Source organism: Sciurus carolinensis, chromosome 5 (genome assembly GCF_902686445.1).
Source record: "Sciurus carolinensis chromosome 5, mSciCar1.2, whole genome shotgun sequence".
In the NCBI taxonomy this organism is placed as follows: domain Eukaryota; kingdom Metazoa; phylum Chordata; class Mammalia; order Rodentia; family Sciuridae; genus Sciurus; species Sciurus carolinensis.
This window is the reverse complement of record NC_062217.1, coordinates 39,336,979-39,354,638: the sequence shown is the minus strand read 5'-3', so window position 1 is coordinate 39,354,638 and position 17,660 is coordinate 39,336,979. Positions and strand designations below refer to the sequence as shown.

The following is a 17,660-nucleotide window of genomic DNA, read 5'->3' as shown; positions in this document are numbered from 1 at the left end:
TACATACACAGAAAAATACTTAAATTTATAGAGAGAGCTAAGAATACTTACAAAGCAAATATAATTGTGACCATCACCCAGGTCAAGAATAGTGTCTTTGATGACATCTGCTATAGTTTGGACATCCCAGCCATGTGGGAAAATGGTTTGCTATGCCATGCACTCATGCTATGATGTACTGTCCCCACCAGGGGCTCAGAAGCAATGGCGCCACCCAGTCAAAAACTGAAATCTCCAAAACTGTGAGCCAAAACAAACCTTTCCTTTTATAAGTTGATTATCTTAGTTGTTTTGTTATAATAACAGCTGACTAACACAACAAACCTTTCTTTACTTTTCTTTATAGTTGTCTTACCTACATATGCATCCCAAAGCAACACAGTTTAGTTCTTCTGATTTGAACTTTATGGAGTAATATTTGTACCCTTTCAGGACACTCTAATTTGTGAGATTCACCTATGCTGCTGCACGTAGGCAGCACTTCTTTACTTTCTGTCACTCTGGAGTATTCTATTCATGGCTATACGGCTGCTTTTTGGGGGCCTGTGAGCAACAATGCTGTGAACATTCTCACATCTTTTTCCTGGTGTAGATATTCAAGAATACCTCTAGAGTTTGTACCTAGAAGTAGAACTTCAGGTTTTAGCACATGCATATCCTCATATTTTACAGAAAATACTAAATCAGTTTCCAAAGCTGATACATCAGTGTGTACTTGTCACTCATCACTCACAGTAAATGAAAGTTCCCACTGCTTACCATCCTTGTCCACACTACACATCATCAGATTTTCCATTTTTGCCAAGATAATGGTATGTAATATGAATTTATTATGTCTTTAATTGGTCTTTCCCTGATTACTAGTGAAATAAGGAAGCTTTTTTTCTTCAGTCGTTTACCATTTAAAATTACATACTCTTTTATGAAGGTCATTTTTTCCTGTTTGGCTTAATATTATAAAGAACACAAGGGGCTGGGATTGTGGCTCAGTGGTAATTAAGATAATTCTCCATCCTTTGTAGAAGTTAAAATTGTGTTATACACTGAGATGGAAAAATATTGTGAACCCACAGATATTTATTTTATAGATATCTCGAATCTTATAAACTAGTCACTTTAGAGAGAAATTAAACATGTAGGAATGAATACCACTTCAAAGGAATAACTAAAATACTTAAAAAAAAACCCCTACCTTAAGGAAGCTTTGCTTACTAAGACCTTAAAACATTGTGAGATGAGATTGTACTGAAGTAGAAACTATTAGTCAGTCTTTAAATAAAACTTTTCCCTATCATGTCACTATAAGATGATACATCAATATAATCCCCAAGGTCTTTTTTTAAGCTCTGTAGAAATCCAGGGATTCCCAGAAGCCCTAGGCAGTAAACCAAAAGTTCAAGACAAAAGACTGAACAATTATCAGTTTTTAAACCTGAAATCAACTTAACCTTACTTATACCATGTTTGCACAACACAGACCATATTTGGGACTCTTCATTAAGCTTTTACATTTGATTTGGATTTTGGAGTACATGTATTTTAATAATAACATTATTGTTCTAGCTCATACCTTGTCAGTCTTTTTGTCTTGCTTTTCCAAAATGGCCATGTTGTCTTTCAGAATTTTCACGATTTCTGCTGGATTTTTGTGTGATTTACTAAACAAAGGCATCTTCTTTCATATATAAAATTCTCTTCTTCCAATATGGAACGCTAAAAATAAGCCAAAAAAATCATAACTTTAACAAATATGCTGAAGTTATTATACCAAAATGTCTTTGATAACAGCAATAATTTGTAACATTAAAAGTGACCAAATTGGGCTGGGGATATAGCTCAGTTGGTACGAGTGCTTGCCTGTCAAGCACAAGGCCCTGGGTTCAATCCCCAGCACAAAAAAAGTGACCAAATTAAAATGAGTTAAGTTTTATACCAAATTATAAAATATCTTAACAAAGGTATTTTAAATATTTACCTAGAAGTTTTTATTCAATGTCTCTAATTTTTTCTGCAACACAAATATAAGGCTAATGCAAGAACATGAAAGGAATAATTTAACTAGAGAGTCATGATAATAATAATAAATGATAAAGTAAAACATGAAACAAGTGGGATTAGGATTCATATACTGTTACAAAGTAGTATTTAAAAGCATACCACTAACTACTCCATGGCAATCATAAAATTGAAATGTAAAATTAATTAGAATCTATTCTTTATTTAGTCTTCAAATATTCAGTTGCCCATATTCACTGATGAAAAAGCCTCTTGTATCCACAATACCATGGTAGAGGGGGAGGGGGAGAAAAGAAGTATCAATTCTAGTCAATCTGAATATCTGTTGCATAGTGCACAGAAAGCCAAATATGGTTGTCACTGCTGTCATGTATTAGGGGAAGAATCCCCAAACCAAAGGCTTTAGCTAGTAAAGAAATATTCATTAACTTATATCTGTAAACTAAAATATTTCAGCTACTATAGAAATATAATTTAAAAAATCAAAACTTCCCATGATCCAAGTACCTAGAAATAGTATTTCATTGATGACTATATCACAATTATCAGTTTAATATTCCTTTCAAATTTTTACTATACATATAAAAATATTTTCTAAACAAAACTAGAATACCAAACATAATATTTGGCAACTTTCTTCCACTTTTATATCCTGAACATCATTTCATGAGTATATTCAGATTTACTATGATATTTTTAATAATATAGTATTCCATTATATAAATATATCATGATTTATTTTCCTAATGTCCAATGGGTGGACATTTGGATTACTCTGATTTCCTCCAATGTTTATCTTATTAACAGTAATGCAATTAATCAAGGAAGAAAGAATATTTAACATAAATGCATATACCAATTGATAGCAGCACCCTTGCCAGCTACTCCTATTATATAACCTTGACTATGCTTCCAAATCCTTCATCCTCTTAGATTTCTATTTATTTTCCAAATCTGTTTCTCCAGGATTTCTGCCAGATCTGTGAACTACCTTAGATCCATCCAATAAATTCCTTCAAGTAACAAAATCAGTACTTGTTATTTGTGATCAAGCATTCCAATGGGATATATATATGTTATGAAATAGAAACCAAAACTGTTGGTGTGAATTTTGATGACAATACAGGAAACTAAAAAAACATTCCCTGTTTCCAGAGAACTCCCCAATGTGGAGAGGGTATGTAGAAGTATTTGTTCATTTTAAGTCCAAGGAAAAATTTGAAAAGCACAATAAAAACCTGAATCAGTTTCTAAAGCTAATACAAAGTTGACAGAGCATTTGAAGATAAAATACATGAAGATCGCACTGTGTTCCTTATGAGTGGTACAGGTTGCCAAAAACAGTGTCATATCTCCTTATAAAATTCAAGAATAATAAGATGTCCTAGATTTTCTTTAATAATCTTTCCTCTGATAAGCAATATAAACATAAATAAAGGTAGAATACATTTAAAAGTTTCTGTAGTGTGGGGGTAGGGCAGATACTGAGTCCCTGGGTAGTTGGGCAGACCTAGCAATCTGCTACTTACTATCTGGTTGGTCCTGGGCATGAGATGTGACCTCTCTAAGACTGCTCTTCCTGTAAATGCAGATGATAACATCTCCTCTTAGGTTGTTGTGAGGATTTAAGGTATGTGGAACACCTTATGCAGGGTCTTGGACCAGTAAGGTATTCTGCAGTGTTTAGTTGTTGTTATTACAAAAAGTTCATGACATAGTTAATGATTTATTTCACTGAAGAGAAAGACGTAGTAGTTGAGATACAATTCTGTCCTACATGTTCTAGACATTTCTGGTTCCTTAAGTCACTTACACATTTTTTCATTATTTTAAAATATACATTTATTCTTTGAATGTTTAATACTCAGTGTTCAAACATTTGGTATTGAAACACTTTTAAAAAGAAGCTAAATTAATTGTGTAATTGTTCTCTTTCTCCATGTAGTCCTATCATATTAAGGGAAAGCAATACAACTGTAGGAATTTCAACTAAATACTCCCTGACATCAAAACAGAGCACAAATATGATATGGTATCATATTTATGATATGACATGGTTTTTGTCCCTTACCTATTGCTCTACTTGGTTTTTACCATATCGATCTAATTCTAATGATAATTTGTTGAAATTATGTTTTCAGACTTCCATTTTAATAGTTGTTAGCTAGTGTTTCCTGATTCATCATCTCTTGACTTTTCATTTGTTGGTATATTCACTTAACCACTGAAAAAATAACCTGAGTAAGTACTGTGCACAAATACCTTGCTTAGTGCTAGGGTTAGAGCCATGAACAAGAAAAACATAATCCCTGCTCTTTGGAGCTTACTAAGTGGAAAAAAGCAAGCATTTTTGGGGCAATGGGATTACATAACAGTCTAATACTATATAGTACCTCTTAATATAATATTCTTTTAAAATTATTTCCCTATTTTAAATATACCTATTTACTATAACAACTATAACAAAATCAATATAATAATGTCATAAAATTTCATAGGATCTTTACTCTTCAGTTTTAGGACTCATACTCTGAGGGAACTCAAAGTTCATACTATCAAATGATGCAGTTACAGCCCCCAGAATCCCAGCAAATTAGAACATTTCCCACCTGCCCAATTCTCCATGTCCAGTCCCACTCTACTCCCAGAATGACCACCTCCCCCTTAGTCGCAACTTGGGACTGCGTTTCTTTCTGTCTGGGAAACTGTACAGGACACATGTATGCCTCTACCCCAATTACAACGTTTACCCCATTAGTTATTTAAGAAATGAGCCAACTGGGGCTGGGGCTGTAACTCAGTGTTAGAGCCCTTGCCTAGCAAGTGTGAGGCACTGGGTTTGATCCTTAGCACCCATAAAAATAAAATAAAGGCATTCTGTTCATCTACAACTACAAAAAAAAAAATCACAAAAGAAAAAATAAATGAGCCAACTGGTCAGGCGCAGTGGCTCACACCTGCTTGGGAGGCTGATATAGGAGGATCACAATTTGAGGTGAGCTTGGGCAACTGGGCAACTTAGTGAGATCCTGTCTCAAAGTAAAAAAAAAAAGAATGAGGATGTACCTCAGTCATAGAGTGCTTGCTTAGCATGCTGAAGGCCCTGGGTTCAGTTCCCAATACAGCAAACAAACAAAAAAGAAGTGAACCAGCTGGCACTCAGAACCACCTGCTACACAAACACAAGACTGACAGACCAGATTCAGAAGTTATCATCCCTGCCTGGGAGTCATTTTTCCTATCTGTAAAGTGAAGAGGTTCTTAAAGTAAGATAGAACATCATATTTTGAAATTAGGCCATATATAGTGAACTCTAGGTTATTAATCACTATTTCATATTCATTCCAAGTCTTTAACTCCTACCATCCATCATGGCCAAAGATAAAGTGCTTAAAGGTGGGGACAAAAGGAATGGCAGAGTCCTGAAAACTGGCTTCTGGGGATAAGATGGTGACAGTAATTTGTCCTTAAAGACTATCTCAGAGTTTTAAGAATGGACTGTACATTATATTTCAGCAAAGTCGCCAGTAGAGACAGAAGATGCCATGTCAATCCCGCACACTAATTAGCTAGATGAATGCCTTCTAGCCTGGAAAACTTGAGGCCAGGCACATCATCCTGTCCTCAGCATTATTGCTGACAGGGGGGCCACGCAGCACACAAATGTTAATGGACTGACACTGGCCCTGTTACATTTTTTAACTTTTAAGAGTAAACAGGGCTGGGGATGTGACTCAGGGTAGAGTACTTGCCCAGCATGCACGAGGCCCTGAGTTTGACCCCCAGTACTGCTTTAAAAAAAAAAAAGAGTAAGCAAGAATAAGCAACAAATAGTAGTTTCTATTTTGTTTTCTTTATTTTTCTTTAAGCAATACAAGAAGAGAAATGCTCTCCAGACTTGGACAGGAAAGGTTATTTCTAAAATTAATTTTGGATAAAGCTAAGACAGACATAATTAGAAAGGGTGGAGGAGAGAGCACCAAGATAAAGGATTAAAAACACATACATATATATACACATGCCTCAAATGCAATTGGTAATCCAAATCTGCATAGAGCAGAAATGACACTATAGGAAACTGGAGCAAATGCAAGGTACAAAGTTATCACATTTATTCATTCAAAAATATATTTACTGGCCAGGCATGGTTGCATATGCCTTGTAATCCCATCAACTTGGGAGGCTGAAGCAGGAGAATTACACATTTGAGGTCAGCATGGACTACTTAGACCCTGTCTCAAAAGAAAAAATAAAAAAGGCTGAGGACGTAGCTCAGTGGTAAAGTGCCCTGGTTCAATACCCAGTACAAAAACAAAAAGCGAACAAATAAATAAACAAAAAAATTCCTTTCTCAAAGAACATTCCAACAAAACGACCTTAAACAACCACAAAAACAATAGCAAAGCTTAAATATCAGGTTGTCTTTGGACTTCCAATAAAACTAAATGCTATTAAACCACAGAGACAGCCTATAGAGTTCTGGAAAAGAAAGTCTATAACCTCATAATTAAATCTGTAGCCAATAAAAATCATTTATGTGTGAACAGATTATGTATACTTACTAAAAATTTAACAAAAAAATGAGATGAAATCAAGCCCAAAAAGTGCTCAACAAAATGCTAAAAACTCAGAAATCGTTCTTGAAAGGAAGCCTTTATATTGTTGGCAGGACATGTAGGAGGGTGAGAATCTACAATTATAATTCATTCATATGTGAATAAAAATAAACAAGAATTGAACAAAGAAGTTAAAAAAGAAACCTAAAACCTCCAAGGAAAGGATGGAAATAATGATAGAAGAAGAAATAACTGAATCAGAGAAGTAAAAGAAAAGAAGAAAATCTCTGAAGCTAATTTGGTCCCTGTTTCTTCTGGTGACAGCTCTGTCGGCTGTGCTTCCTAGCCCATCCCACCAGGCGGGTGGGAATATGACCCAGTCATGCCAGAGTATTCCATCATCCTGGCTACAGCAGTTGGCTCACAAATGGGTTGTGACACAAGCTAATCAAAATTTAAAGGGTGAAAGACGTAAGTGTTCACAAGAATATGGAAAAAAGGGAACTTTTATATTATTATGGAAAATGGTATGGAAGTTCCTCAAAATGCTAGACCTACTAACTGACCCAGCAATTCCATTGGTGGCTATGTACCCGAAGGAAGTGAAATCAGCATGTTGAGGAGGGATCTGCAGTTCCACACTCACCGCAGCTCTATTCATAACAGCCCACGTGCAGAATCAACCTCAATGCCTAGCAGTAGATGAACGGATAAAGATGGGAGAAAATCTTTGTCAGCTGTTCCTCTGAGAGGAGGTTAATATCCAGAATATATAAAGAACTCAAAAAATTCAATAACCAAAAAGCAAATAATCAATAAGTGGGCAAAGGAACTAAACAGACACTTCTCAAAAGAATAAATACAAATGGTCAACAAATATGTGAAAAAATGTTCAACATCTCTAGCAATCAGAGAAGTGTAAATTAAAACTACACTAAGATTTCATCTTATTCCAGTCAGAATGGCAGCTATCAAGAACACAAATAATAATAAATGCTGGTGAGGATGCAGGGGGAAAGGTACATTGTTAGTGAGACTGCAAATTACTACAGCCACTCTGGAAAGCAATGTGGAGATTCCTCAAAAAACTAGGAATGGAACCACCTATCCTACTCCTTGGTATTTATCCAAAAGAACTAAAATCAGCATACCATAGCAATATAGCACTACAGTGTTTATAGCAGCACAATTCACAGGACTAAATTATAGTCCAGATGCCCATCAATAGATTAATGGATCAAGAAAATGTGGTATATATATATACAATGGAATTTTACTCAGTCATAAAGAAGAATGAAATAATAGCATTTGCCAGTAAATGGACAGAAATGGAAAACAGCTACTAAATGAAATAAGCCAGACTCAGAAAATCAAGGGTGGAATGTTTTCTCTCATATGTGGAAGCTAGAGCAAAAGATGGGAAAGAAGGCAGCTGGCCGGGGGGTGGGGGGGTGGGGGGGTGGGGGGGAGATTATATCATAAATACGTAGGGAAGATCAGTGGAGGAGGTGGTGGGGGAGAAGGAAAGATAGAAAAGTGGAGGAAACGAAACGAATTTAACAAAATCATGTTCCATGCATATATAAATCTACTACAGGGAATTTTATCTTTATGTGTATATAGAAAGTACCAATCAAAAATAAATAAACAAGCAAAAAAAAGATTAGTAAGGTAAGGAAGCATGGGGGAGGGGGAAGGGAAGGTGGGGGTTGAAACAGATTCAAATTATTTTTCGTGGGTGTATGACTTTGTCATCAAACCCAACTACTATGTATAACTATAATGCTCTAATAAAAGGATAAGAACAAAAAATGTAGCATATATAAATAATATATATACATATATGTATATATATATACATAAAGTATAATATACATGTAAATAATATATATAAAAATGTGGCATAAATAAATATTCAGCCTCAAAAAGGAGGAACATTGTTATTTGAGACAAGTTGGATGAATCTGGAGGACATTATGCTAAGTGAAATAAGTCAGGCATGGAAAGACAAACGCTGCATGATCTCACTTATATGTGGAATCTAAAACAGTTGAACTGAGTGTGGTGGCGCATACCTATAATCCCAGCAACTTGGGAGGCTGAGGCAGGAGGATCTCAAGTTCAAGGTCAACCTGGACAACTTAGGGAGGCCCTGTCTCAAAATAAACAATAAAAAGGGCTGGGGATGTGGCTCAGTGATACAGTACCCTTGGGTTCAATCCCCAGGACCACCACCACTACCTCCACTACTACTTACAGTTGAACTCAGAAGTAGAGAGTAGAATGATGGTTATCAAAGGACAGTAGGGTGAAAAGGGAGGGACTGAGGAGTTGTGGATTGGATGGTACAAAGTTTCAGATATACAAGAGGAATAGGTTTTGAAATTTATTGCACAGTAGGATTACTAGTCAGTATATATTTTAAACTAACGGTAAATTTCAAATATCTTACCATAAAAATGACAGATAAGTGAAATGATGGATATGTTAATTAGCTTGGTTTAACTGTTACACATTGTATACATGTCAAAAAGTACACTGACTTTTTATTTTTTGGTGGTGCTGGAGATTGAACCCAGGGCCTTGTGCATGCAAGGCAAGCACTCTACCAACTGAGCTACATCCCCAGCCCCATCAAAGAGCACATTGTACCCCATAAATGTACATAATTATGATTCATCTATCAAAAATAATAATTTAAAAATCCTTCAATAGGACTTTCCTCCTTAATATTTTAAGTTAAACTATTTAATTTAATAATTGACCTTAATACTTAACTAATAATAAAAATTAATTTAAAAATATTTATTTATTTGATTTTGGCATCAGGCATTAAACCCAGGGGTGCTTACCATTAAGTTACATCCCAGCTCTTTTTATTTTTTTTGAGAAAGTGTTTCACTAAGTTACTTAAGGTCTCCCTAAATTGCTGAGGCTGGCCCTGTCTCTACCTCCTGAGTCACTGGGGTTACAGGCGGGCACCAGGGAGCCTGACTAAAATATTTAAGTAGTTAATCATTTAAGTGAAATATTTGTTCTAATTAGTTATACATGGCAGTAGAATGCATTTTGATAAATCATACATAAATGGAGTATAGTTTCTCATTTTTCTGATTGTATAAGTGATATATTTTTAAAAGGACTGGGAACAATGTAAAAGCTTCCTATTACTTTCCAGCTTAAAAATATAAAACACCTGAAGCAATCGCTATAACATATCCTATTCATGATCATACCATAATGTATTTACCTATTCTCCAGGTTCTGATTTTAATTGTTTACTATTACAAATATTACTGTATCACATATTCTTGTGTATGTCTACTTGTGCATTTAAGATTTTCTTTAGAATATTGGTTTCAACATTTTTCATTTTTGAATATAAAATATGAATATTATTAAAACATCAATTACTCCTAAAGTTCATGGTTTGGTACAGTTCTAGTCACAAGTCCAAAAAAATTTTTTTTAGGTAGCTGAATTTAATCATAAAGTACTAAATAAAAAGAATAACAAATTTTATTTTATTTATTTATTTTTTGTGTTAGGGGTTGAAACCAGGGTCTCATATGATAAGCACACTGTAACACCATGCCCTGCCCAATTTCTGTAATTTTAGAAGAGATAAAATAAATCTTGTGTGTGTGTGTGTGTGTGTGTGTGTGTGTGTGTGTGTTTTGTGGAAAAAACCCAAGTTCTTGCATGAGCTAGGCAAGCCCTCTACCACTGTGCTATATCCTCAGCCCTGTGATGAAAGAAATCTCCAAGAAAAACACTGACAAATAAAAGTTAAAAGAAATATGCCACAAATACAAAAATTTTGAATTTCCGTATATAAAATAACAAAAATTACAAGCAAACAAACAGAATTCTGTGACATGGACATTAAAAACAGAGGGCTAACATCATTATAAAAGAAGATGTCAGCCGGGCCCATGTCTGTAATCCCAGCAGCTCAGGAGGCTGAGACAGGAGAATCTCGAGTTCCAAGCCCCCGCTCAGCAAAAAACAAGGCACTAAGCAACTCAGTGAGACTCTGTCTCTAAATAAAATACAAAATAGGGCTGGAGACGTGACTCAGGGGTTTGAATGCCCCTGAGTTAAATCTCCAGTACCAAATTTTTAAATTTGTTCTACTTGGTTATGCATGACAGTAGAATGCATTTCCACACAAATGGGGCATAACTTCTCATTCTTCTGGCTGTACATGGTGCTGCGTCACACCAGTAGTGTAATCACACATGTATACAGGGTAATAATGTCTGTCTCATTCCCCTGTCCTTCCCATCCCCACTGCCCCACTTCTCCCCTCACTCCCCTTGGCACAATCCAAAGTTAGATTTCTTTAAGAGATCTCATTAAGGAAAAAAATATACAGATGATGGAAAAACTACAAAGGAGGAAATATAGTTAACAAACATGCTACATGTTTAACCATTCTCTGTAACTTAAAAAAATACAAACTCAGAGTGAAAGACTATTTTGTCCATTACAGAATAGGTGTTTTTTGTTATTTTGACAAAAATCTTTTGATGGAGTGATGCAACAAGATCTCTCTTATTGGTAGGAACATAAATTGGACATTAATTGGGCCCTATGGTTCTAGAACCTTAAAATGTTCCCAACCTATGAGTTTGGAGTAATTCTACCTCTGACATCCTGTCCTAGGAAAATTAAAATAAGGAGTTATTTTTGTATGGGAATATGTGTTTTACAATGTTAATGGTGAAAACTTTAGAACAATCTAAATGTCTAAAAAAGGAGGATAATTATACAAGTTGTGATAAATTTACTTGATGTGCTATTAGTGCATGTCACTGACTTTTTAATTAAATTTCTTTTTCTTACATGTTTACATCTCTGAAATTTAGGTGCGTCTTGTACTTGATGGCACCTTACCCTATGACAGCTTTTCCCCTGACTTGGTGGTACAGGAAGTAACCATATGCCTTACAATATTAGGTTTGATGAAACATGGTTTATGGCTACAAAAATGTTTCCAAAGAATGTGAGATAGAATGAAAATATTCATGTTAGAAACATATCCCATGCTGTAGATCATAACTACAGCTACATAAAGCAAGCAAACAAAAGCAAAAAAGGATAAAGCTTACATGTAGAAAAAAAATTTTTTATAACCTTAATAGTCATTGCTTCTGGATAATATAGTCAGCTATGGAGGCTTAGTTTTCTTCTTCCCTCAAATATTTTTTTTCCAAATTGTACAATAACCATGCAAATGTTTTTATACTGGAAATACCTTCTCTCAAATTATTTTCTTAACGAGTAAACAAATAACCATCTTTTAAAGTTCAAACTGTGGAATATCTGATCATCGTGGCTTTTCAAAGCATTAGTCAAATATGATTTCTTTGGCTATGAAGTTTCATGAAGAGTAGTACTTGGCTCAGATTTTGGGAGAGAAAATCAAAAAAGATCATTCAGCTCTGCTCCCAAGGACCTCAGGCCCTGTAGATTTTGTAGTAGGTTTTGGCAGCATTCCCTTTCTTAATACACAGGAAAATGTTTCATATCCCTAACTTGCGTGTGAGCATCACTGAAGATGGCCCAATGTCAACCAATCATTTAAGTGAGTGATTTATATGGAGATGAGTGTTAGAAAAGGGTACCCAGGGGAAGAGGTCACTCAAGGCATTAAATGCCCTAGTTATTATTCCACTTAAAATATTTCAAAGGGGAATAAATGTCTGTAGGTGGCTAATGAGTATTTCCAGACCCTATGTCTAACTTCCTACTGTCCTGTTGTATAATAGTTCTGACTTTCAAAGGTTTCCCCATAAAATTTGTGGGAGTAGGAAATTTATCTGTGAGATCAAGAGAAATCTCAAGATTTCAACAGGTAAAACCTGTTGAAAGTACCTGTACAAACTGCTAACATATTATAAGAAAGTCAGCTAAGAAATGAACCTTCTTTTCCTTCACATAGTTTAGTTTACAATCAGCAATGAGTCAGAGAGGAACACTGTATCCAAAATTGTTTCTTACAACTCGCTAATTTAAACTTAAGGCACATACACATTTTTTACTTCCTTTAAAGCAAAAAATTAAAATAAGCCTACCATCACACTGAAAAAATTCAAAGTTTCAAGAATTTAACATTCTTTTACCTATATTCCAAATAGGACTCAAAGATAGAAATAAGTGCAATAAAAATGCATCAATGGCAAAGAAATGAGTCTATAAGATTCATATTTAAAGACTCAATAGGATGATGGTTGCATGAGTATACACACCTGTCAATACTAATTGAACCCTTCCTTTAAAATGCATGCATTTGATTATATGTAAACTTTAAAATAAAAAATACACCTGAGGGGCTGAGGCTGTAGTTCAGTGGTAGAGCACTTGCCTCACACATGAAAGGTACTGGGTTTGATCCTCGGCACTACATCAAAATAAATAAATAAAGATATGGTGCCCATCTACAACTTAAATATTTTTTTAAGAATACACTACTGTATTTGCTATATCCAAGAAGGCCACCCCCTCCAAAATTATAACAGAATTAGCTTCACAGGTAATAAATTCTCATTCATCTGGAAAACGTGGTTAGCCTTACATCAGAATAAAAACGCTTTTATAAGAGAAACCATATCCCTTAATAATTAGTCTTTTAATTTTAAAACATGTAACACAGAAGTAAATTTTAAAATAGAATTAATATATGAAGTTAGGAAGATATACAACTACTAATATATTTATTATTATCTAAGGACACTACTACTGTTCTAGAAAGAACTAATAACTTCATTCATTAGGTTCACATCAATGTTTCCATTGACAGCTCTAGTCATTTTTTGGAGTAAAATTTTCTACATTTATTAACTATTAATGTTGTCAATGAATGATGATTTTTATGTTAGATTTCATAATTTCAATTTATAGCAGAGATCTGAAGCTAGGTCAGATTTTTAAAAACTAATAACTATAAGGAAAGAATCAGATCTCATGGAAACTCACAAATGGTTATTTTTATACAACAGGATTAATAAGAGAAGCTTAGAATTCAGTCTTTCCTGTAAATATATATAAATATGTGTGTGTGTGTGTGTGTGTGTGTGTGTACACTGCACTTAAAATTAAATTTTGGTTAGATACTGTTACTAGCATTAAGGTTTATAGGAATTCTGTGAAATATAACTTTCATAGCTTCATTAAGGACTTCTATCTAATTAATTGCCAATCTATAAAAACATTAACATGGGAGAATAGAGACAAAAGTAATCTAACTTAAGTTATGCCTTATCCTATAGAAATATAGAATCTGAATCACCATGGTTGATTCAGGTCTTCTGGCTGGGAAATTTAATATAATTCTTCAGCCTTCCAAAGTTGGAAGAGACTTGATGAGTTTTGCTAGAAATTTAATACATGCAAGACACAAAACAGAAAACTATGTTATTTCATTTATATGTAGTACAGATTTCAGTCTAAGCCTATTTTAATTACCAATGGAATACAAAGTATGAACATAATTAATAGTCATGTTAATATAGTTTTAATAGATTTTTTTCCTTTTTAAGAAAATGTCAGCTAAATATTCTCTCTAGGCCACATTACAAAGATATATGTACAGGTACAAATACACAATAGACCAATGTCCAAATCCACCTTAATTTATTCAATAAATATTAAGAACCTATTATATGCTATTTAAGACTACTCAATCATTTTTTTAAATACAATTTTGAGTACAATGAAGAAAGTGTTTTTGATTAAATGGAAAAACTTTCCTAACACTAAAAATCATCCAAGATAAGTGTAACTTTCCATCTATTATATTGTTTGCTTTATTATATTTATTACATCACTAACTTTTAAATTTTACACACTGGCACTCTAGTGAAACTTTCGCAGCCAGTATAACTAAAATTAGCTTGCATAGGCTTAAATTGAAAACTTCAAATAGGTGATATTTCTTCATATTCTAGTAAATGTATGCAAATAGATAATCATTTTTGAGTTAAAGTTGATACCTGACTTCAGAATGTCTCATCTACTCAAGATTCCTAGTCCATAAAACTGCCTCCACTCTTCACCTATCCTACTCATTCAGAACTGTCACCAAGGTACACCATGATCTTTTAAGAGTTAGGCCTAGTCTGCCCTACTTTTTTTTTGGTGGAGGGGTCGGGTACCAGGAATTGAACCCAGAGGCACTTAACTACTGAGCCACATCCAAGTTGCTGGGATTATAAGCAAGTGCCACTGTCTTGTTTTTTGTCTTGTTCACATCTCACAATTCAATCAATTCTTGTCAGGTCATCTCTTTCTCTTAATGAAAAAAAATCTGTGTCCTTGAACCATGTTACCTTTTTGGATACCTTGGGAAAGTTATTCCACTTCATTTTTGTGAATCAAAGAAACAGTATTGACTATTATCAGTTGCCTACTATGTGTCACTCATTGGGTTCCACCTCAGGAATGGCTAAGCATAAAAGTGATGGTTGGAAATATTCCTGTAGCAAAGAAAAGAAACCGTTGAATCTCATAAACAGTGCAATCAACTTTGGAAGCTCATGAAAGTAACTAGAAATCCTATGTATAAGCAACCGTCCAAATACCATTCAACTCTTATTAAACTTGCTTTTCTTCAAGCATTAATATTTAGGATAAAAATATTAGGATAAATAATAATGTCTTCTTCAATTTAATTGTTTTATTAAGTTTCATCACTAAAATAGATTTTCTAATCTCCCTTAAGGTGGCAATGGTTTTTCTATAGTATGGATAAAATATATTCTTAGGCTATAATAAAAGTCCAGCAGCCACTTGATATGTTGTTTCCCAGGGAAAATGAGTTCCAAATTCCCAACAGCCCACAGACTTCTGAAATACAAAGCATTTGTAAATAAGGGATGACTTATTCCATCTATATTTACATGCCTGTGGGCTTAAGAAATGGTGCCATCACTAAGGTAACCCTATTTAATGACTAGTTTAAAATAAAATTTTCTGAAGATTGTCAAGATGAATGCAAACTTTCTAAGAACTGAGTGTGGGAAATTATATAAAGAAATAAAAGTTTGTGATATGTCTATTATATTTACTTTGGACTTTAAGTGTAAGATACTGGTCCAGAAAAGCTTTCTCCAGACCAGCTGAGTGAGTTGCTTCTTATACATAGGTCAACAGGCAAAGAAAAAAAAAAAACAAACCCACAAAATTCCACAAAACAAAACCTGTTCTACAGGCTTCTGCACACCTAGAGGAAATATTAAAGAACATACAGCCATTTTATATCTAAGGTGCAGACCCTTTTAATGCATTTTACTGATACTATGCAAAAGTTTTCCTTTTAGCTAATTCATTCTGCTTTAAAGGAGTCACTTGAATCAGTAACTGAGGACATAGGTTTCTTGAAGCCAGCACAGGTAGATTAGAAACTTTGTTTAGAATGGGTACATCTTTATGCAATGACTTAATGTAGGAGTTAACGATACATACTTCCTCCTATAGAATGATTACACACACTATTGATTGACACCTTTAAAAATATATATAACGTGAAGTCTACCTAAAGATTATACAAATGAAGGGTTTTATTGGAATGAAAATAAATATTCTAAGAATTTGTTTTTCTTTTCTCTGTTCTGTATGTACACACACACATACACACACATCTGGTTATAATAGTTCTTCAGAACAATATGATACTAAGATATGAGAACTTAGTATCAGCTATAAGAACAGAATAATGGCTTTAGTCCTTAACTTAGACATCTGTGTGCATTTATTTTATAGCAATAGTAATTTTTAAAGGTAAATCATCAAATTTTTATTTTCCTTACAGAACTTTGGAAAAAATCAGGTGTCACTCATTGGATCTCATGGTAGTATGCAATATTTAAATTATATATCCTTTTAATTAATAGTATCCAATATTTTAATATGAATTGAGGGAATTATGTAATTCATAATAACTTATAAAACCAGACATCACTATGATAACTTTAAATTTACTGACAATATACAGAAAAGCCTAACTTTTGAATTTTCATGCAGTTAAAAAAGAGAAACACAAAAACTGGTATTCTGCCACTATTTTATTTTTGGAAGCTTTTTGTAAATAAAAACCCATTTCCAAAATAAGATATTCCATGAACACAGAATAGTTGGTAAAGGTTCAAGTGCCTTAGGCAACAGAGAAGTATTGTTTTGTAGTTGTTTTTTCAAACCTCTCCTAGTAACAGCAGTTCATCATGCACAAAGAAATAAGGTAACAGCATCATTTAAAATAAAATAAGCAATAACTGTGGAATAGGAAAAACTTAAGTACCACATTAATTCCTTTTCGACAACCCAAACTGGTATAGACAACCTTGTTGCTACTCACCAAATGGTATAGAAACGTGGAGGCTTGTCTACGCAACAGAAAGTAGACGCATGGTGAGGTGCTGAAGACAGCTCTTTCTTGGGCTCAAAGCACTTTAGACGAAGTAGCCTTTATCTTCCATTTACTAAAGGATGCCTCTTATTACCCAAGTGTGGTAGAGAAAAGAGTTTGCACGATTCCTACTTGACTTTCTGCCTCTCTCTTTGAAGAGTAACAGTTACCACCGGAAAACGTTAGCAGAAAATGATCACTTGAACACTCGCAGAGAGCGGCTGTAAATTTCCACTCTGCTTGCTCTCAGATTCCAAGCTTTGCTTGTCTCTTAATCTGTCACAGGAGGCAGTTCTGTTTCTGGTCAAACCAGCTTGCTTATTTGTCCTTCTCTCCTTCTAACATGCACTTTTCCATACACACCACACAGTCACAGCTCCCTCTTTTTTCCCTCCCCGATTGTGTAACGTCACAAGAATGCAATTAAGCTGAGGCAAAATTAATTCTTGGGGGGTGGGGAGGGGGATAAAAGTCTAAGAATAAGCAAAAAAAATTTATCAATTCTGCTCTGTAAGTCTTAAATGTATTCATGCATAAAGTTTTGTCAACTGATTAAACTGGCTTGACCATCTTGGTAAAAAATGTAAATAAGAGTTTCCAACAAAGGCATGTTGATAGTAATAATAGCATTCATCTGCTAATGTATTAACTCCTCAGGGAAGTTGCTCTTCCCAATCATA

General features: G+C 34.3%; 1 protein-coding gene across 3 annotated transcripts in view; it reads right to left on the bottom strand.

Moving 5' to 3' along the window:
- Positions 1-17,660, bottom strand: part of Cab39l (calcium binding protein 39 like) — a 128,992-nt gene that overhangs the window by 58,414 nt on the left and 52,918 nt on the right. For 2 of the 3 annotated variants that reach the window (XM_047552382.1, XM_047552383.1), the window contains exon 4: positions 1,571-1,713. In XM_047552382.1, coding sequence (XP_047408338.1) covers positions 1,571-1,672 — 102 coding nt within the window. In that variant the 5' untranslated portion in view covers positions 1,673-1,713. Of the gene's footprint in view, positions 1-1,570; positions 1,714-16,929; positions 17,318-17,660 lie in introns of those variants that run through there. The other variant, XM_047552381.1, reaches the window with a different exon arrangement.